Source organism: Crassostrea angulata, chromosome 6, assembly GCF_025612915.1.
Source record: "Crassostrea angulata isolate pt1a10 chromosome 6, ASM2561291v2, whole genome shotgun sequence".
Taxonomy (NCBI): domain Eukaryota; kingdom Metazoa; phylum Mollusca; class Bivalvia; order Ostreida; family Ostreidae; genus Magallana; species Magallana angulata.
This window is the reverse complement of record NC_069116.1, coordinates 57596470-57620476: the sequence shown is the minus strand read 5'-3', so window position 1 is coordinate 57620476 and position 24007 is coordinate 57596470. Positions and strand designations below refer to the sequence as shown.

The following is a 24007-nucleotide window of genomic DNA, read 5'->3' as shown; positions in this document are numbered from 1 at the left end:
TAAAAACATTTTAAAACAGAATGTAATAAGATGTATGTCATACACAATAAAGGAAGTTGAAATCTTTTGCGAACATGTGAATCGTGATATTATTCGTTGGCATTAATTTTCGTGTACTTAGTTTTAAGAACTGTTTCAATATTACGTAATTTATGACTAAAGATTTTATTAATACAATATGCCTCTAGAAAATGCACTTCAATTAACATAAAAAATCGTGGTTCAACTCAACAACAAAAATTGGTATTTGACAAAATTTATGTAGGCCTCACTTGCTTTGGTGTGCGCAAGCGCCACGTTAGTGCCTGCCAGAACATTTCTGGAAACGAACTTATTAATAGGCCTATCCAACGTAATTTTCTGCAAAAAATTTAGTAAAAGCCAGCAGCAAAAAAATAAATAACAAAACATAACAAAGCAAACATGTATTTTAAACTGTGAAGAGAGAAAAATGTTAAAACATTTTGTACGTAAAATATTTGCTTGATGTGGTTTCACACTCTCTGTTATTGGCATCCCACAAGTACTTTGCAATGGCCACTGTTCGCCAAATAAAACTAAAATCAGACATCTTGTTCTCATTTCCCTCTATAAATAATTTTTTGGCAAACAGCCGAAAACCTCTCATACATTAAACTTGGCACACTCTCAAACTTTCTTTTTTTTAAAACTTGATACACTACAGTGATTTTTGCAAAAACTGTTAGAATCTCAATTTAGTTGCATCTCATTATATAGGACTCTAAAGGGTTTTATTTTAGTCCGATTTGATTTTTTATTTGAGGATTTTATTGCTATGAAATGGATAGATTATTTGATATTTATGAATCAGCCTTAAATGCAGTGTTGACTCATAGTCTTTTAAGAGTTACAAATATCGGAATCAGTTTGACATTTTTCCCTTGATAAAAGTGCTATGGTATTTCGTTCTACTAGGTTCTATTACAGCTTTCACTGTTTCAGTGCTTTTCATTATTCCAACATTATGTCAGTTCCAACACACAGCCTCCAATTTTTTTTGTAGTAGTAAAAAATGGTAATAAACTCTTTGTCTTTGATGTATTTTTAAATCACTCGTATGTGAATATAAGTAATCTACAGATATTATTCTTATAATAAATGCCATATGCAGATCTATATAAAAAAAAATAAATGTCTAAATATTTAAGACCATTTGAGCTGAATAGTGAATGATGATTTACAAACACTAGTCAATGAAAAATACAGTATTTAAAATAATGCAAAAGGTGAATTTTTGGATTGCAAGAACAATTGACATCGCAAAATACGCTGTAAAAAGTGATAATATTAAAGGGGAAATTTTAACTCAAGGAATATATGGAAGTCTCTTCAATATGAGTATTGAGTATATTCCCCTGTAATCCGGTGATGGTTCTTTATAAAAAAGATACAGTTTAACATTATTTAAAGCCAAGATGTGTTTTGGTTAAATGAATGGTGTTGAAATAAACAAAATGGTCTTTTTGAACGACAGATGTACATTGTTAAAATTAAATAAAAACTTCAGAATTGATTTTTAAATGTCAGATTGTGCATGAAGATCAAGTTAAAACTTGTTTAAAAAATTCAGTTGCATGTCCTAAAAGGAATCATTTAGGACTGGTTCATTTTGGTTGAAGAGCACAGACCTGCCACAAGAAATTGAACATTCCTGCTGCATTATTTATGATGTAAGTATTTTAAATCTAATCAAATAACTGAATTAATTTCTCAATTATAGTTTTATTTACTTTATCGGATAACATTGCAGAAAAAAATAAATAACTCGCTTTACTAGCTTCAAAGTCCTATGAAATAACTAAAAATAGCAGTTTTCTGTTATATTTGATATAAAATAAATATTGTATTATTTACACCCATCTCTAAACCTTTCTCCTATTATTTAACGACGTGAGCAGACGTATGTAAATTGTGGTCATCAGATCCATTTCTTCCAGCAAACATGTGAATTGTGGTTTCATTGTTATTTGAGGGCCTTAATTTAAATCACAGTTCAAAGGATACGTATATTGTGGATAATGACCCTTTTAATGCAAAATGCACTTCCATTAACATTAAAGTTCGTGGTTCAACTCAATAACAAAAAATCGAATTCAACGAATTAAATTGAAAAAAAAAAGTCATTGAAGCACCAGCTTGCCAAAATATGCAAACTATTTCATAGAATTTTCGAAATATTCTCTGAAGAATTCAAAGTTCAAATAGCTGTTCTAATGAGTATGTTTGTTTGTTTTTGTTGGTTTATTTATCCAGATTTCTATACCAAAGCTTTGAATATGTATCATAGTAACGCGCGCTGTTGACAATCTTGATTAATCCTATTTTGGAATCGTTTTAAATGATTTTAAGATCTTTGATACATGCACAAAACTCCTTTATTTATAATGTAGACAGCATTTTAAATCACACAATAGCCGTTTCCAACGAATCAGTAAAGGCTTTAACTTTATTTGTCCTTGGTGTGTTGCTATGCGCGTTTGTATTTTAAACCATGTTTGTATGTTATTTAAATATCTGATAAACTTGTGAATGTTTCCTATTTTAAATGCATATACCTTATAGATATTGATGTATAGAAAGATTGAAACTTGTCAATTATATTTTTTTCTTGTTGTGTTTCCGTAACAGGAGAGAGAGAGAGAGAGAGAGAGAGAGAGAGAGAGAGAGAGAGAGAGAGACAGAGAGAGAGACAGAGAGACAGACAAACAGACAGACAGACAGACAGACAGACAAACAGACAGAGTAAAGTTACGATAACCCTTGGGTAGGCGTCGGTTTTAGGCTTAACTTAGGCCGGGCGCTAAGTTACGCCTTTATATTGAAACGGACCTAGGACCGTCCTTAGTCCAAATACTTGACTTAAGTCCCGATTTACTCCAGGCGTAAGGTTACGCCGGGCGATCGCCTTTTAGTGAAACAGGCCACTTTTTTAAGGGCACAAAAACACTACGTGTGACATAGTCGGTGCTTTAACCTACTGAGCTATCCAGGACTTACTATTTTTCATATAAAAATTAACCGATATGAAAGAAATTGGTTTCCGAAGTTTTTGTCGGGTTTTTTTTTTTTTGCAAAGTCCGACCCCAGGGACAGACCGGTCCTTAGGGATATCTAGGTAAAAAAAAACATGCAGAAACATACTATTCTTCTAAGAAAATGCTGTTTTAGCAAACTTTGAAAATTAATTATAAAATTGCAAGAGCAAAATGATAGGTTTAAAATGCAAATTCGAAAAAAATCATAATATATATGTACGATAGAAACTGACAGTTTTTGAGATTCGGGCTTATTTGAAATTGAATAGTGAACTGTGTTCTAGAACACAGTTTGCATTTCAAAATTTATTATTCATATTTTGGGCCTGAAATGTTCAAGGTTATCTCCTAATGGTATACAACTGCCACTGTGAAATATGGTAATGTGGTCATCATTAGGATTTTAGATTCGCGCCTAACTTATTCAACAATATTCTCATTTTAGAACGCAGTTCGTAATTCAAAATTTATATTTCATATTTTGGGCCTGAAGTTTTCATGCTATACCACTACCACTGTGAATATATGGTGAAGTTGTCATCTCTAGTTTATAAAATAAAGGTATTTCGCAATTGAAAAGGTCAACTGCGTTCTTGACCGCAGTTCGCAATTGAAAATTTATAATTCATATTAAGGGCCTGAAATTTTCAAGGTCATCTACTAGTGGTATACAACTACCCCTTTAAAAATAGGGTAATGTGGTCGTTATTAGATTTTTAGATTCGGGCTCCACTCATTCAACACTATTCGCAACTCAAAAGGTTCGCAGTTCGCAATGCAAAATTTATCATTCATATTTGGGGCTTTAAATTTATAGGGTCATATTTTAGTGGTATACCATTATCACCGTAAAAATATGGGGATGTGATCATCTATAGTTTTTGAGATGTAGGGACTGAAAAAATTAACTATTTATTTTTGGGGAGATTTTAAACATCGAGGACCCCTACCCTGGAACTTGAAAGTTTATAAGCTTTAGAATCTTACTGACTGAAAATACACCTACGCTTGAATATTTCCAGCTTTATTAACTCTAAAATATTTATATAATTTGAGTGATTTTGCTTCTTTTAAAGATGTTATTTACTCTGGGTTCGATTGGTTAAATTCGGATTGTTATAAAGATCAATGTATTAAAAGAAATTTGTTCTAAACACATAAATGATATGTATTATTCTTGATGTAAAATATTTGACATTTTATTTTACTATATTATGGAATAAGGCTGAAAGGAAAATAGACTTTTCGAAAAAAAGAGGAAATTTGACTAAATTTTGCAGATTCTGTTTTCTGTGTAAACATTTTTGAAAGTAAATGTACTTTACTATTAAAAGTTAACCTTTTATATTTAAGTCAATGTAATTTTGCATGTTTTTCTTGATATTATCTCACTTAATCATTAAAGCTGACATGAACTCATAAAAGCGTTTGGTCGCCATATTAGTTTTAATAGCTCCTCTACTGCCACTGGGGTATATATACCGGTCGAGAAAGTTACGGTCGGTTGCTTTCCAATCGAGGCATTCATGTTACAAGGACTTCTAAATGCATGGACTACATATTGTAGTAAAGAATAAAGGAAACAGCAATCAATAAAATACAAAATATATTTATTTTTTGGAAGAATTTCCAAGGTATCCGTACTATTTTGCACAAATAGTGCTGCCTTACTTCACATGCACATCGAGCACGTGTGTCGTTCATATAGAGTGCATAACGTCTGCATCTTTTTTGAAAACCCCGGCGGCACTACATCCAACACAGTAGATAAATGATAGTAAATCCAAGAAAGTAACAATGTAACATCATTTCCATCGGTTTCCACAAACAAATCCATGCGATCATTGACATTGCTCGATCTGCCACAGTGTGTGGTTGCGCATATGCAATTTTATAACATACACAGGAAAATGGTCTACAATTATCGAGGATTTTTGAAGTATCTGCGCCTGGATTTCAGTTTGTCTTGTTTCGTCGTTCATTCGATATTCCTTGCCAGTGCTGTGGTTGTCATATTATTTTTGTTCAAACCGCGTTTCTACACGTCTCTTCCTCCAAGGTAAAGTGTTCGGGTGAATAAAATACCTGAATGCGGTGAAGCATGAATAGTGCTTTCGGCCTTATAGAGGGGATGTGTAGCGATTGGCAGAACAATAGAAATCGACAACTAATATGGCGGTAGTCGGAGATAAAAGGGAAATAATGCGTATTTATGAATTCATGTCAGCTTTAAGATAAATACATGACCCACAATGCAAAAAAAAAATGAAAAATGCTAAATAACGATAAAAGACACTTCATCTCATTTTTTTTATCATTGACCTCATATTAATTTTATACCCGCAAAATAATATCAATATAGGTAGTTTAGTTCAGTTATTGTTTTTTGTATTTCATAATTCAATTATTTTGGAAAAATGGAAAGGGATTTGAAAACTAATAGAGGAAGTTCAAGCTGGAACATTTTTTTAAAAAGTTACTTCAAACTTAATCCTTTGTTTTTATTTAGTACCACAAACATTCATAAACTGTCTTTCATTTTTAAAGAGTCGGAAGTGGTCAATCTGATCCTTTATGCGGCGTCGACGAGAAACTTATTGTATTGTTTATTGATCGAGACATCATCAATAAAAAATATTTTACTATTACGCAATCTTAAAATTTTCAATAAATTTAACAAATTAAACACATTTGAAATTTTCCGTACATGTGTTGAACCTTTTTTACTTACATCGATCAATTTAGCCTGTTAATGGACAGTAATGTAATTGATACCAGAAATTCTACAAATTATACAAATTTATGAAATAAATATGGTAAAAAAACATTTCCAGCAAACATAGGAGAAAAGGAAGGATTGCGTTTAAATAGACGCGGATCCAGAAATATTTTAAAAGAGTAGGGAGGGGTGGTGGGAAATTTGGATATATGGAGTACATGTTTGCTTGCAGGGTTTTCAAAGGGAGTGAGATTTAGGGCTGCATAAAAACTTATTTACAGCGAACCCCAATTGATGTAAATTGTATATGTAGGTTAATAAGAAGTTTATTACATGTCTGGTTGATTTTCTTTTCCCTTTCTCTCCCTCTCTTTTGTTTATTTTTTTAGGGAGGGGGGGGGCGAAAGGACGGGGTTGGAGGTAGGAAGCGGAAGCACTCTTTTCAAAATTCGCAACAATGAAAACCATTAAGATATGAAAAAGAAACAATACGATAATCTAAGATTGTTAATCATACCATAGACTTATCAAATCTGATGATATAATGACCCCCCCCCCCAAAAAAAAAAAAAAAAAAAAAACTGACATAAAAAAATTCAAATGATCTCGTCATTTTAACAAAATGGAAAAGTCTTACACCTAACATAATGGTTTTCATCTCATTATATATATGCCCCTAACGCGAGCCAATACTCGCAAAAACCACCAAGAAAATTGAGAATTATTTTCCCTCTGTCATGTTTTGACGTAAACCTTAAAAAAAATACTTGTTGAGAAAATCAGAGAATTCCAAGCCCAGTGTTTAAAACCCCATTATAATGAATAGTGTTCTTTAAGTGGGAGCCCGAATCTAAAAAAATAGAGATAAACACATTATCATCACAGTGGTAGTAGTATGCCACTAGTAGATGACCCTAACATTTCAGGCCCAAAATTTGAATCATAAATTTTGAATTGCGAACTGCGTTCTAGAACCCAGTTACTTTTGAATTGAGTAAGTGTTTAATGAGTGGGGCTCGAATTTAAAAAATACCAATTCTGACCACATTACCATTTTTACAGCCCGAATCTAAAAAACTAGAAATGACCACTACACCAAATTTTCAAAGTGGTAGTGGTATACCACTAGTAGATGACCCTGAAAATTTCAGCACCCAGGGTAGGGGCCCTCGTTATTTTTGAGCCCGATGCTTAAAATCCCATTATAATGAAAAGAGTTCTATAAGTGAGAGCCCGATCTCAAAAACTAGAGATGACCACTTCATCAATGTCCAAGACCAACTTTGTTTTTGATATCGACGATATCGAAAACAAAATGACGATATCGACATCGATATCGAATTTTTAAAATGCTTAACAAATTTTGATGTCGATATCGACGATATCGTACACAACTTGACGATATCGACATACACTGATGAAGTTGCAAAATCAATTTTATTGTCCATATCGACGATATCGTGCACAAAATGACGATATCGACATCGATATCGACACTAATTAGTTTTCAGGCTTACTAATTATAGGCGATATCGTACATAAAATGACGATATTCTAATCAATAGCGATCCTAATTATTTCAGTTAAACAAATTTAACAATATTATTGAAAATGACAATATCAACCTCAATATTGACTCTTATGAATTCTTTTGAAATCATCGGTAATAAAATTTAATCAATAACAATGAGAAGAATGTCTGAATGATGGGTTTTAAGGATTGTAAGATGATAGATAATTGTGATCGTCTAGATAGTCAAATCTTACGATAAGCATGGTACAGTTTTCCAAAGTACTTGATTACATTCTGCAGAAAAGCAAATTGATATTGATACAGCTTTTGTTGTGTACATATGTCAATCGATATCGTTACGATATCGTCGATATCGACGACATCGATGTATAAAATATAATGAGTTGCAGTTGTGTTTATATGCAAATCGATATCGATCCGATATCGTCGATATCGCCGATATCGACATAAAATATGGACAACTTAAGTTTATCAAAGGAAAATACATTTTGATACGGTATTGTCGATTTCGTCGTTAAATATGGACAGAATTGAGTTCTGTACATATGCAAATCGATATCGATACGAAATCTTCGATATAAATGATATCGACGTTAAATATGGAGAACTGTAGTTGTGTACACAGGCAACTCGATATCGATTCTATATCGTCGATATCGGCATGAATATTAACAAATTCAGTTAAGGACAAACAAAATCGATATCGATACGATATATCAACGATATCGACGTTAAATGTGCATGTTAAATTTTGTCAGCTGTAGCTGTGTACATACGAATTTAAGTTCTATTATATTGAAATCAGTGAATCGATATCGATACAATATCGTTGATATCATCGATATCGATACTACATCGTGTCTTGGACATGATTTTCACGTGGTAGTGGTATACTACTAGTACATTGAAGATGATCATGAAAATTTTTAGGCCCTTAATATGAGTTATAAATTTTTTATTGCAAACTGTGTTTAAGAACGCAGTTCACTTTTCAATTGCAAATAAGCTCAAATCTCAAAAACTACAGATGACAACATCACCATATTTTTAGGGTGGTAATGGTATACCACTAGAGGATGACCCTGAAAATTTCAGGCCCCAAATATGAATTATAAATTTTGAATTGCGAACTGCACTCTAGAACGCAGTTCACTTTTCAATTGCGAAAAACCGAATTTCAAAAATATAGATGACCACTTCACCATATTTTCCAGTGGTAGTGGTTTACCACTATGTCGTGGCCTTGAAATCTTCAGGCCCCAAATATGAAATATTAATTTTGAATTGCGAACTGCGTTCTAGAACGCAGTTCACTTTTCAATTCCGATTGTCCTCATGCTTTTGATGTCGAAAAATAATCTCCCATTTCTTCGATGTGCAGCTGATTACCAATCCTTTGCAAAGTAGTTCGTAAAAATTCATGCGCCTTGAAGGCGCTTAAAATACATTGTATTGCTTTTAAAACACCTCATTAATGAGAAAAAACCAGCAAACGAACCCATTCTTTTCTTGATTTATTCACAAGCATAAAAAATATACAGTTGAGAAAACTTGGGTTTTTTTTGTGTAACAATTTGGTTTAGCGGAAGCTTTTACTTTGACGCTGTTCGGTGTTTTGTTTACTTTTTAAAATAATAGTGTTTATAGCATCATTGGCGATTTGCCTGATTACAGCTAGGAATTTGCTTCTCGCTTTTGGCAGAGCCTGGCTAAGAATGAATAGAGTGGGTTGACCTTTCACGTACAATAGACGATATGTATATGAAAGAATTAAGCAGACTCATTACTTATCAAGTGACATTTTATCGCTTAATTTTAACTATCGTAGGGAAAAGTTGGCAATCAGAAATCAATTTCTTTAATAATACAACTTACAAATAATGTGTTAAATTAAGCCCCTTTCACAATTGGCGCACGAGCACTTTACAACACTTTGCGATCGAAATTCGTTAGATTCGCACAAGCTCTCTCATACGTTGCATGCGTTTTACTGCTCGCATCAAGTCTCCTCAAAATATTGGACATGCACACTATTCAGACGCGACCGAATACGATCCAAATCATCGCAGTGCAACGCGCAAACATTAGTACGAACGTTTTACAACGTTTTGTGTACTCGCAAGAGTGATGCACGATTTTTAAAGGTCGTAAGATGAATCACGGTTGTTTATGCACGTATTGTGCGACCATGAGAATGTTGCTCAACATGTCTTATGTTATCTTGCAACGTTTTACTATCATTGCACGATTTATCAGTAATATGACATGCTTTGGCACTAGGATATATATACCCTGTATAAGCATCTCTGTTTCAGACCATAATTCAACAATATACATTTATTGCGTGATGGTAGGGGAAAAATGAAGATTTATTTCTCCAAGAAAAAAATCATATATTTCCTGAGGGCATCGCCCGAGGGAAATTTGCTTTTCTTCGGGGAATAGATTGATTACGTTGATTTCTAAAAAATTTTGATAGCAATAACGTCGTGATTGTTTAATTTCCTCTGTTACTGTCTCACTTTTCTTTCATAATTTCGAATCTTAGATAGTTAAGTTTGTTTTGTGATATAAAGAGAATCATAATGATTTAATATTTTTGATTTTATAATACTTGTTTACATCATATGCTCATATCGGCTTCTTCACTCCTACGACATCGCCCTGCCAATTGACTTTCTAGACCAATCAAATATAATAGAATAATCATATTGAGGTAAAATGATAAATGCTGCTGCACTTCTGTTTCTTTTTTTTTGGGGGGGGGGACATGTTCTCTCTCTTTCAACTATGTCTACTGAAGAGCGTCAGAAATCGGCGGTATATACATGTATAACCCTCTGACTCGCACAAGCATTCGTACCATGGAACGCATAGTCTAGTCCGATTAATATTTTTCGAAAAAAAAACTTTTAACGGCAAATAATTATTATTTGGCCCATATGGTTTTTTAACATAATTAAAGTGTGCTGATTCCAAAAAATATGCTGGCCTTCATGAAAATGGCGTTAAGTAGCTCAAAATGGCGATTCAAAATGGCGGACAACCAAATTTCATATTTTTTTCTTATTATATAAAGTCTTTTCATTATTGACAAACAATAATAAAATGATCCAGCTTAGTATTTTATCATACCTAAAGTGTGCTAGTTTGAAAACATTTGCTGGCCTTCCCGAAAAAGCGTTAATTAGGTCAACATGGCGAATCAAAATGGCAGATACCCAGATTTTATATTTTTTTCCTAAAAAAAATTTAAACTAGGGAAAACGCATAAAAACAATACTAATTTAGTCCAGCAAAGTTATTTTTGCATATTAATTAAGGCGTGCTTAGTCTGAAAAATGTGCTTGCTATGACAAAAATGTCATAATTAGATAAAAATGGCGGTCAAAATGGTCGACAGGCAAATTCTATAATTCTCTTAAGTCTTAAAAATTGGTCTAGCAAACATTTTTATCATAATTAGGTTGTACCAAGTTTAATGAAATGTGTTGGTCTTCATGAAAATAACGTTAATTTTGTCAAAATGGCAATTCAAATTGGTGTATACTAGTAGCCAAATTTCATTAATCTCTATTTAGAATACTAAAGGCCTCTTAAATGGGAAAATTATTTGAATATCATAATTCCAATACTAATGATGTAACTGACAATCAAATTTGAACACTTGTATTATTAGAAAAAACTCCACCAGGTTTTTATTTGGATTTTTTTTTCTGTTTCCCTTGTTAAGCTATAGTACATAATTATGTTATTTATACAATCTTTTTTTAATGATACGATTGTGATTTGAAATTTGCAAATGTCTACCCGGGAAGTAGGCACGTTTACATTCACACATAAAGGTTCTGCAACCTGTGGGGCAGTTGCAAGATATCAAATCTAAGAAAGCTTTAGGTATTAGATCTTAAGGTCATTAGTTCCAGCAACAAACAACCATCACTTAATTTTTTTATCCCATCTCGACTGGGCATGGTAATATGGGCTTGCCTATATATGCCTGTCTCCCTATCATTACCTTGGTGTGTGTTTGTTTCATAAGCAACGTAAGGCAAATCCTAGGTTGGGACATATTCCCGGGCTTTGGTTATAGGAAGAAAGCAAATTAAACCGTGTCATAGGGCAAGGGTTTTGGTTATCCATATAACTAAAGAACTTCTCGAACTCTTTGATTTTCTGGTAAGTTAGTTCCCCCTTTTCATACTTGTTTCTGTTCACTTATTATGTCGATTTTCTCGATATGCTGTAGAAATAAGAAGTTGTGTCACACCATATCAGTGAATGAAATAAACCAAGTGCTAATTCAAAGTTCTATAAAAGGGGAACATTTTCTCTTCAACAACATTGACAAGGATGTTTATCGGTTTTAAAGAGGTTCATACATCCATCAGCAAACTTAGTTGTGAGGATATATGTTGCAAATTAACACTGGCATGGCTAGCATAAAAAAGCCTCAACTTTTTCTCTGAATATGAACACGCATTGCTATACTTTCCCCGGCACATTTGGCCAAACACATGTTAACATTTTTGCAAGAGGTTCTTTTATCTTTAACGAAGACAACGGCAGCTTGATTCCTCTTACAATACATAAATTGTCCCTGGTAATGTTAAAAAGAGTAAAATTCTTTGGGTTGCCCAAAACATATTGCGCATTCTTATCAATATATATAAAGCTGGACGATATGTTGATCTTGGCTCATTTTGAATCACGAGCTTTTCAAGTGTATATGAAGATATATTAGTTAGATTTATTTGCTAGAAAGGTATTAAAGGAAGAGACAGACATATACTTGAATAGTTCTTCATGTCGTACACTGTTCTTAAGTACCTGATTGTATCTCTGTTATCATATATGACATCGATGTCTTTAAAGCCTTATATTTACATTTTCCGGTGTCTTTGCCTGTGATAACACTACGTATAGTTTTTCTACTATATAACCCATAATACAAATGACGCCAAAATCGAGGCGCCAGCGGGGTTTGCTATTTTATATTTAAATATTTAATCGTATGATGGCTCAAAATAATATAAATATAAGTAATAAGGAATCATTCTTTGAATATTATGAGGTGATAATTTCGGTCGGGGCGTGATCAAATCTATCTTAAAGCCCTTCGGGCTTTATTGGATTTGATCACGCCCCGACCAAAATTATTACCTCATAATACTCAAAGAATGATTCCTTATTCCTTATAAAACACTAGTTTTATAGAGCAGAAATATTTCTCCTATCTCAAAATTTGCTTTGTAAGCATTTGTTGTATTTCACGAACTTAATTAAACTTAGATGATTAAATAAAATCCAGAAAGGTTAATGAACAAGATGGATATTAAAAAGCATGAACACAGAATGTTTAAACAAAATACCGGTATAAGCCTTAATAAGACAAAACGGTAAAAATTAACAAGTTTTAGTATAATATGGAATTGTTCTTTTTCTTCGTTAAAGTGTTCCAATCTAATTTTTCATGTGCATATTTGTATAATGTAATACTTACACGTTTTATCCCTGTAACCGGCTTTAAAAGAGAATTATGAATTCTGGCTGTCGGCCATTTTGAAACGCCATTTTGACCCAAATAACGCCATTTTTGTAAAAATAAGATTATATCGTCATACTCTGTATTACCTTATTATGAATAAAATCTTTTTGATGGACCGGACTATAATTGTTTTAATGCTTTGTTTCTTGTTAAAAAACTTAAATAGAAAGTGATGAAATCTGGCTGTAGGCCATTTTAAATCGCCATTTTGACCTATTTTACGGAGTTTCTGTCATAGCTTGCATATTTCTTAGGACTCAGCATGTCTTAGTTATATTGATAAACTTTGCTGGACTAAATTACACTTGTTGGTCTCATGCTTTTTTCAGTTTTAAGAAACTTTATAGAAAAAATATGAAATCTGGCTGTCCGCCACTTTGACATTAAGGCATCGCTTTGGTGGAAACCAGCATGATTCCCAAGACTAAGCACGTCTTATTAATGATTTGAAAATGTATTTAAAAAATTATAATTGTTTGTTTCTCGCCTTTTCACCATTTAAGAAACTAAAGGGAAAAAATATAAAATCTAGATGCCCACCATTATGAATCGCCATTTTTTTTTTTGGTTAATTTAAGACATTTTCTTAAAAATGGCATATTATTCCTGACTATCCGCACCTAAATTATGATTAAAAGCTAAGCTGGACTAAATATTCATTGTTTGTCCCACGCTTTATGTCCATTTATAACGAATTAACAAAAGTTTGTTATCCACCATTTTAAATCGCCACTTTGACCTAATTAACCACATTTGTGGAAAGCCAGCATAATTGTAAGACTCAGCACACATTGGATATGATGAAATGCTATTTTGGATCAATTCATTAGTGATTGGCATTATATTTTCCCATTGAAGAGGCTTTAAGAGAAAAATTTGTAGATTGGCTGTCCGCCATTTAGAATTGCTATTTTGACCTACTTAACGCCATTTTCATGAAGGCCAGCATATTTTTTCAGACTTAGCATACTTTAATTATGATAAAAAACCATGCTGGACCAAATAATAATTTTTTGGCGTTAAAACGTATTTCTAGAGTTCTTTTTAGAAATTAGAACTAGACAAGCATGATCGCACGTCCAATCGCATTGGCGCACGTTCAATCGTCCGATCACCTGGTCTCTCGCACGATCCTATCGCAATATCATTCAACAGTCGCTTTCATTGTACAACAGTCGCATACAGACGCAAGATATATTGCAAGATTTAATGCGATTACATCGCACAACGCTAGCTTCGATCGTGCAAATTTCGTTCGAAAACTTTTTATCAAATGCAATTATTTCGGCAACGGTTTACGATTCATATCGATTCCATAGGTCGCACGAATATTCAATCGCTTCTGGTCGTGTGCCAATTGTGAAAGGGGCTTCAGATGGGTAAAGGACATATACAGTCACGTCGAATAGTTTACCGAAATCTATGTCAAGTTAAATATTTGCATCTTAACGTATAAATAAATGTATGCCGGAAAATAAGTTGAGTGCGTAAGAGGTATTTTTGCATCCACAGTTTATAAAAAAAATCATACATGACACGATTTTTAGTCATATTTTGTGGCGTATTTGGAGTAAAAAGTTTTACATGAGGTTGAGTAAAAATATACATCATGCTTCTTATAATTAGACATTTCACTAACTATAGGCCAATAAAACACGGTTTGTCTTTAGTAATTCATCTCTTAACTTTGCTACACGTCTGATGAATGTTTATGTGATCCGCCATTCATATCGCCACTACGCATGAGTGTATTCCTTTTAAAGGAATGATCGGCAATAATGATATATTGATATCTAAAAGCAATCAACATGATCAGTTTGATGTAAAATAATTAAAAAAGTACTGTATATTTTTACAGAATATAGAATATTTTGAATCTGTACACCATTATTTCATCATTATAAACCGTCAACAAATTTAATTTTGAAATAAATTTGGGGAAAGCCGTTCGTAAACTCCTTTTCTAGTTTTATATTTTTAACGTAATTATTAAATGTTAATGTATCTTCTTCTTCTTCAGAATACTGAGTAGGGCTCTTCAAAGAGCATTAAAACGTATACAAAGAAAAAGTTGTATTAAAATAATTTAATGCGACTGAAAAACATTGAATGCCATCATAACTTGCTATTGGGGTCGCATTATAACGTAACCTTGTTTTTAAATCAAGCCGTCTTCCTAACTACTATTATGCAACATCAATAGATCGAGGTCAGTTCATGGAGCATCTTCTTATGATTGAGGTCAGTTCATCGAGGTCAACTGCATTACTGAATGAATCTTTCGATCGAAATTCTTACGCGTGAGACAAAATGTGCATTCTTGAATTAACAGGTCGAACTGTATTTTATGTGTGTTTGCATCTCTTAAGGTAAATGAATTGAAATAAAACTGAGTTAAATGTTATATAAATACTAAACCAAACTTCAAGTTTTTATAAGAACTACTTATGCAAGCGGAATGTGTGCGCACGTGGAAGCATTTGCCGGATGCCTCATATGGACACAACTGTGATCGGCCGAAGCCGATTACAAAAACCTAGCATTGAAAACACTATGGAAGAACAGTTTGTTTACAAAATAGATTTACGTTTGTTATGTCTTAAATTAGATAATTCTTATATCAGATGATACTCGAAGCATAATTATTCCCATATTTATTAATGTAGAACGATATAAATTGTTAATTATGTGTAATAAAGATGAAATACGATTTAAGCATCATTGACACGGTAAACGGAGTAAATATCCCCTCTCTTATTTAGGGATACATGTACTGAAAGTGTTTATTTATTCTTTATTAAAAATTCCTCTAAACAAAATTCCACATGTGGTTTATAACTTATGAAGTAAAGACACGGAACACATGGAGCACGAACCTGATAAGCAAAACCCTTACAACTTCACGAAAAAATTATGTTTCATTCGGCTTCAATTCCTCTTCCATCAATCTACATGGTCTTCCCTTTTTTCCTATCCCTGTCGGTCTGTCTCCTTTTTTTTTCATTGCCAACCTGTCAAACTTAACGATATACCTATTTTTCTCGTCGTCGCCATTGTTGTTAATACACCGAGATGGGTGTCACATGACCCATTTAAGGCGGGGTTATTCAAATCTTTTGTATTTTTTTTCTTTGAGTTTACAACACGACGAACGACACACAAATTCTGGTTGACTACTAGAAATGCATTATTGGGGCATTGTATGCATTAAAAAAACCCAGAAAATTAAGTTTTCACCAAAATACTGACCATACCCTTTAACACTTTACACCTTCCAAGGGTTACAAAAAGATGCTTGACCAAAAGATAGCTTGGTACCATATAAAAAATTACCGCACGGCGACAGTTTCCTGAAAGAAAATATGGTACATTTCATTATATTAAACAACTCACGTGTTTCTCTAATTTCTTTCAAATGTTAAAAAACATGATTTTTTAAATTTCTTAGATCTTTGTTATTCGATTGATTTATAAAGTGTAATTTTGTGAAAGTTATATCTTTAAGCAAAGAAATGAAGCAAAAAATCAGATCTTATTATTGTTATTCACTAAAAATACGCCATATATAGCTTTAAGTACCGTTTTGGTATTTCGATTTTCATTTTAGACATTTACATTAATATAATTCCAGTGCAAAAAATATCATTTCTATAAGAAAAACATTTTTGTAAGATTTATAGAATTTTCTACCTATATTCTTAAAGTAATTATTTTTGAAATTTATATTTAGACGGGATTTTAACAAATCTTTTATAGGATTTTACGTTGTATCAAGAATTCATTATTTTGTGAAAACAAAAATTCTTATAGGAAAACTATCTGTCTACATTAAATTTCTACATGTTTATCTTTCAAATTTTTATCTTTGGAAAATTTGTTTCTCTCTTTAGGTTTTATAATTTCCCAATCAATATTAATTTTGGAAGACAAATATCTCGTCTGTTGGAGGAAGCACACTAAAATAGTGAATTGCACTCCTCTGTTATATTCTTTCATTTACCTTTTTTTTTTTTTACGAAACTATATCAAAAGTTGGAGCAAAAATGTCTCCATGGTACTGTCATAGATATCCGGTGTGATGTTACATAAGTTTATATTTTTAATGACAAACTGTATTACAAAGGAGAAGTTATCATTCATAAGATTACTATATAAAAATAAAGTTATAATAAAAACTTATTTAATGGTATCTGTCCCAACGTCGTTAAATGCACATTCCTTTAAAAGATAAACAGTAGGGCACGATATTTTTATGACATGTCTTCCATTTTACTTAGAGAAATTGACTACAATAAAAATAAATTGTTTCTGTGCATTTATAATAAAAAAAATTTTACAGAATTTATTGAATTGGAAGATTTTGTAATACTTTACAATTTTTTAAAACATTATTCTGTGGGTACTTTGAGCGTTTTGCAATACATAAATAATCTTCGCAGTAATTTCATTTTGCTGTTTATCTTTAGCTGTTTTTCCCTGATGCGACAAAGAGAACAAACAGAAATGATCTTCACCATTAAAATAATGAGTGTAGTTTAAACAAAAGGGCATATATAAACATTGAAATGTTAAGTAAAAGTCGCGGTAATTCGGGACAGAATATACTGGTTTAATATTTTCACTTTAATGCTAGTTTCATAAATTTTGTTAAAATTTCATTGGGTGACTTCGTCATCTTTGTTTTTAATACTGATTTTAATGTATTTATTACAGGGTTTCTTCCAGCATGTTTCTCCTGGGTTACTGTATATCAACCATATACAGTTGTTTTGCCATTTCGGCTGATTCCTGCATCATGAATTCATTATCAATGAAACACGAGCAGAAAACATTTGCAGACCTTCTGCTTGAGGAACGAAATATGATTTTTTTTAATTTGGTTTTCAATCAATCAAATTCTGATAAATTTGTGGAGGAAAGAAAATTAGAAAGATGGGTTTGGGTTGCCAACGACTATCGATATATTTTGAGTTATCCTGAAGATGTGGATGTTTTCAGCTTTGGTTTATTGAAAGCTAAACAAGGTACCATAGAAGTGGAAATAAACATGGGGAATCTAACCGAAGCTTGTAAGAGTCATTTCAATTCCTACTTGGCTCAACATATTTCAAAGATTGTACAGAGAAACAGTTCAATCACAGATAACGCCTTCAACCCATCTGAAGGATACATATGCCATTCTAAGCTTGAAATTGGCAACTTGAAACAAAAAGTCAGCGATTTTTCCGCTGTTAAACTTGGGTATCAATTCTGGTGTTACACGGACAACAACACATGTGCGGTTGTAGAGAAGTCATATGTAAACTACATAGTCATCTTTATAATATTTTTTACCTATTGTTTTTATCCCCTTGCAATAGAATCCGCATTTTATATAGAAGATAAAAAAACGGTTCAGGGTTCATATTATATGTCCGAGTCTCCCTATAGTCCTTCAGTGTTTTGTAAGCGAATTCTTTTCGCAGGAAATAATAAATACCTAGCAACGCTGCGTATAATATCATTAGTAACAGCCCTAACAACTGGAATTTATTACATCAAATCAGAGGTCCATGACCGTTGTAACTGTTTGTTGAGGTCTTCAAATGATAATCAAAGTTTTCAGCATGCAGAAAATATGTATATCAACAATAAATTTGCTGTAGCTTTAGGAGTTATACAATTTCTGATGATCAATATATGTGTTCTGGTAAATTCTAATGGTATTTTAGATGATTTCATTATTTTGGATACCACAAACAGTTGTAAACCAGGCACGTTTTTAAAAACAGTGAAAGTCTCTGAATTTTTATTAGAAGATGACGAGGAAAGAAATCAAGACAAGGAACAAATAGAACAGAGAAATAATTTAGTGTCCCGAAAAATTCAAAAAATATTTCTTGTACTGACTTATTCCTTTTGGTCAAAATTATTTTTCATTAATAGTTGCACACGCTCATGTTGTTGTAATAAAGACAACGGTTGCGTATGTTTCAGTGTGCGCATACAGTCAGGCATTTGTTTCTTTATAAATGTTGCCCTTGTGTTAGGTAGTACGTTTTGCCCTTTGGTTTCAAATGTTTACATATTTTTTGTCAATTTCTTAAATGTAGTAACTTGTAAAGGATGTAAAGCATTAATATCGTGTGTTTGGGAAAAATGTAAGAAAAGCGAAATTAAAGATCAAATACCAAACAAAAATGGGGAAAAAGATATCAGTAGAACAGAAGATGTAAACATAGGAATAGTTGGCGAACCGATTGAGAACGTCGGAATTGAAAATGTTAACTTAGAAATATGCGATGAACAGAGTAAGCACACCGGTAATGAGGAAATTTGTAAGGGAGAAATAAACGAAAATGTTAATGATATTTCAAAGACTGAGTCTTGTAAGAATTTCTGGTTACAGTCATTTTCTCACGGCATTACGATTTTTCTCCTTGTTTTGATGTACAAGTTATCATTCAATATCTTTTTTTGTGGTTTGAGCTATGTAATACAATTCTTTATATTTACATTGTTACTGGCTGTGCCTCATTTTCCAATTCAATATTATGTTTACATTATTTTTTTTACATCTGTTATCATTTATATTTCCAGGTTTCTTTTTCAATTCATAAAACTTTACAGAAATTTATTGGAAACAATTCTCGAAATCCAAGAGCAAACTAGTATTCCAATTAATCATTTTGATAGGATCGTTGCAAAACACTTTCCTTTATCTAACGAACTGTTTTACTTGCTTGTGAAAATAATGCTTTCGGGTCTATTTTTTGCAATAATATATGATACAATGCAGAATGTAGGTTATATAAGATTTGGAGCACAGCCAGATTTGACTACTATTATTTCCTTGATTTTTTTATTTGGACCACCACGTATAGTAGAGGCAATGTTGGTGAGAGACTTTACAAGTCGTGTTCACATGAAAGAAAAGGAAATTAAAGATGAACTTGTAAAAATTAAAGCGGAGAAGGATACTAAAAGATCAAAGTCTAATAAAACAATGTCAATTCTTCATGCAGTTTTAACTGAAGAAGAGAGGGAACTCACTTCTGTGAAAAAATGTATAGAATGCTGGAGAAAAGTAAGACCCGGAGAAGCATACACAACAGAAGAGAAAACACCTGGATGCTGTCTTTGTATTTTCAGCTTGCTGTGTTGTGGCTGTTGCAACTTTGCGTTTGATGATAAAGGAAATAGTAAATGTTGTGTCAAATTGAAAAAAAAATCCAAAACAAAAAAGAGATTTGAAGAGGAATCAACCACATCGAAAGAGGAAACATCCACATCGGAAGAAGAAACATCCGAAAAACCCACAAACAACCGTTGTAATTATGTACCAGACTGCTTTTGGTGTAGGTGGTTAGGCATGTTTTTCTGTGGCTGTTGTAATTTTCCGTTAGACGATGAAGGAAATTGTAAATGTTGCGTCATATTGACAACAAATGCCAAATCAAATAAGACAACCGACAGCTCTGAAGAACATTATAAAATTCCGTGTTTATGTGTAAAAGACTGTCTAAACAAAGACACTGGCGAAAACCCTGAAGAGAAAATGAATCTTTTTAACGAACTTAAAACAGACACTTTATACAAAATAACAGTAGATACTGTTGATGAAATCAGACCCCGCATCATATACAATGCCAAAGCTGAAATTATAAACGACGGCATAATAGAGCTTGAAAAAATAAGCATTTCAGATAAATCCGATGAAAACAAACAACGAAATGAAAATAACAGTAATGAAACTAGCATAGAAAAAAGCAATGAAAGCATTAACAATTGTTCGGAAAATGAGCTCAGTACAAAACCTAAAATAATAGATATTGTATCCCAAAAAGATGAACATGACAATGGAAAAAACAACGCGTTCGGCAATGCAGGAAATGCTCGCACCGCAGACGCTGCCGATGAAAAATTACAACAGCATGAAACCAGCAACAGTAATGAAACTGGCAACGAAAGTGTTAAGATCGTATATGAACGTTCTGCAATTGGACCCTTTGCAAAACCCGGTACTAAAAATAAAGTTGCCGCAATAATTGAACATGGTGCCAGTAAACCAAGCCTCATTAAAGAAGAAAATGATAATCACTTAGACAAAGAATCTGAAAATCAAGACAACGAAGAACATAAAGGAAAAGACATTGAAGATACTAAATATAAAGTCGATGAAAGCATTGAACTTCAATCTTTTAAAACTAAACTCTAATCAGAAAATGAAAATAAGCAAAAGCCCAGAGCAAACGATACTTGAGAAATTAAATTCATAATTTTATTCCATGATAGATGAATTATCGAAGGAATAAAAAAAGACAGGTAAAAATGGACACTTGCTGCGGTTAACACTTTACTTAAAATGACGCAAAAAACAAGCAATGAACTGGTTTGACCAAATGTAATTTCTGGATAAATATGTACATATAATACTATCATTTAAATCACGTGATCGGAAAATTGTTTTATATTTTTAGTTTTTTAGATAACGATCAACTGATACTCAATATTTATTTTTTTTTGCTTGTTAAGAGTTTTTGGATGAGTCTGACCCCATACTTTCAAAAACGATGCTACGTGCCTGTACTGAAAATAAAATTTAAAGTAAAAAAAGAAATTCTACCCCAGGGCCAGGGTGCCCCTAAAAGAATTCTACCTTAATTTATTCCATAGAACAGAACTTATCAAAATATTCTAGTTTTTCTTTTAGAGGCAAGCCGGTCCTGAAGGATATCTAGGCCAAAAACCATGCAGAAATATATTATTTTACTGAGAAAATGCTGCTTTCGCCAACTTTGAAGACTAATAGTTAAACTGCAAGAGCAATATGATAGGTTCAAAATGCAAATTCGAAAATTTTAAAAATATACGTATACGATAGAAAAAAAAAACTTCCTCAGCTCCCATTCAGCACAAATATCTTTAATTAACTTCTTATAAGGCCATTCACCATTATTTGAGGTACTAGTGTAATATTTTCTTCATACCGGTTTTTCTGAGACTTCGACCCTATTATATTTCCCCCATATTTCGTGATTTTCAGCTTTTTAGACCTCTCCCAGCTAAGTCCTTGCAAAGGGTTAACATTCCACAGTGTGTGCATGTTGCACCATCACATGTCAGAAACATAACAATGTGTAGATTACTATATCACATCCACATACTTTTTACGTTATTTTACCTCCCACCTGCAACTTGCAATTTCATTTTGTAAAGTCAACACAACAATCATAGCCGCAATTTTTGCATTTTTACTTCTGATTCTCATGTACACTATGGGCCTACATAGTGCATACTAATTTAAACAAGAGACATCCCTCTAACTAATGATAATCATTAAAATTCATTTCATGAATTTAAGCAACACTGATTAGCCTTCAAGTACTGCAACTCTCAATTTTACAATATATTCACCGAATACTCTATCCGAAACGTTCCCCTTTCTATCTGATGTTAATGAGTGGTCTCTTTTTTCCATTTTGAAACTTGCCTTAATATATGCATAGTATAATTAGGTCTTGTATTTTTCATTCAACACTTCCCGACTTTTTGCAATATATAATCGCACATTAATTTTCTAACATTTAACGTGAATATAATTTCTGAAAATTTTGATGTTTCGTAGAGAATTACTCTGTATATCTTTTTTTTTCTGACATGTTATCAATGTATATATAACCTTTTTTCAAAATAAATTTTATTCCTAAAAATTTAATCTTTTATTTTCTTTTTTAAAAATTGTATTCAAATTTTCAAGTACAAGTTCATAGCTTCACATATAATTAGATTACAATGCATTACAGTGCATACACATCACATTTTTTTTCATTCTGGACAGAGATATAAACACAGTCACATACCGTAGATAAACATGCAAATGTACAGACAAGTGTGTACACCGACAAACAGACATATATATACAGAAAACAATGTCAAATATGTTCTTTAATCTACTCCTTAACCATGGAAGTATGAAGTATTTTTGGGAGTTGATTTTAATCAACTCTCCTATGCACTTACTCGGGCAAAACGAAAGTGAAACAGTGTTTGGACCTAAGCACAAATCAATACAATACCGATAAATTCGATCCTATGTATTCTGAAACATTGTTTTTCAGAAAAACTTATTTATTAATACCATGACAATAATAAGATTTTATATTGTACAAACAGTTTATATATTTTTTTAAAGTGGTATGTATTCCTACGCTAGAGTTCAATGTAGTCTCGTTCAACCAGACGCTTGGCTGTCTCCGTTAAGAGTCTCTCTTGCTTGTCGGAGATAAACGGAGACAGCCGAGCGTTTGGTTGAACAAGACAAGAGTTCAATCTTGCCTGGATCTATATAATTTCTCAGAAATATTTCGATTACTGATATTACTTGCCATGCAAAATCACATATCGTTGATTTTGAATAAATGATAATCGATAAAATTAACTCCCTTCAGTACTTTGGTTGGTTTAGGGGGGTGAAAGTGGGTAGAGAAAGAAAAGGGAACACTAGCTATCAAAACGTCATATATATGTAAGTAAATACATAGTTATAAGCTGATAACTTCTTTTGACATAATTTGCTTACAATTTCCTTGCAGCTTTTATAAACACATTTTATAACATATCACAAATATTTTTCCAGCGCTTTCCATACTCAATTTACAATTCTTAAGCAACAATATTTTCTCAATATGTATTATATCAGTGACAGTTCGTTTAAACATGAGCGTCGAAAGTTTTTGGATATTCTTATATTTACTGGCAAAAATAAATTGTTTTTCTTTAAGAATCAATAAGTTTTGTATTCTACACATATTTCTATTTTTGAATTTACCGAAAAGTATTTAACTTGCTTCTAAACCATTCTTCAAAGTAGTGCCATATTTCTCTGACATGAAAACAATCAACAAATCAATGTTCTGTAGTTTCTATATCTTGATTACAGAAAGAGCATGCTGGTGAATCAATTACATCGAGTTTTAAAATGTATTTATTTGTTGGCAAAATCCTATGTAAAATCTGGAATAGCAACAATTGAAATTTGGATTCTTTTAAGGTTTTAAATGGGAGTTTAAAAATGTTATTCCATTCTATTTCTGTATACACACATCCGGTATCTGTCCACTTCTTTACTGAAAGAATTGATCATTTTTTGTTATTTATACGTACACAAT

At 32.4% G+C, this 24007-nt stretch overlaps 2 protein-coding genes across 7 annotated transcripts in view; one reads left to right on the top strand and one right to left on the bottom strand.

Annotated features, from left to right (window-relative positions):
* The window catches only part of LOC128189245 (uncharacterized), a 59807-nt gene that overhangs the window by 6125 nt on the left and 29675 nt on the right, over positions 1-24007 (bottom strand). The window lies entirely within an intron of this gene.
* On the top strand, positions 1621-22422 carry LOC128189242 (uncharacterized). The gene is made up of 3 exons (XM_052860771.1): positions 1621-1691; positions 17571-19006; positions 19130-22422. Exons 1-3 carry the CDS (start codon positions 1687-1689, stop codon positions 21052-21054), a joined length of 3366 nt encoding a protein of 1121 aa, XP_052716731.1. The 5' UTR covers positions 1621-1686; the 3' UTR covers positions 21055-22422.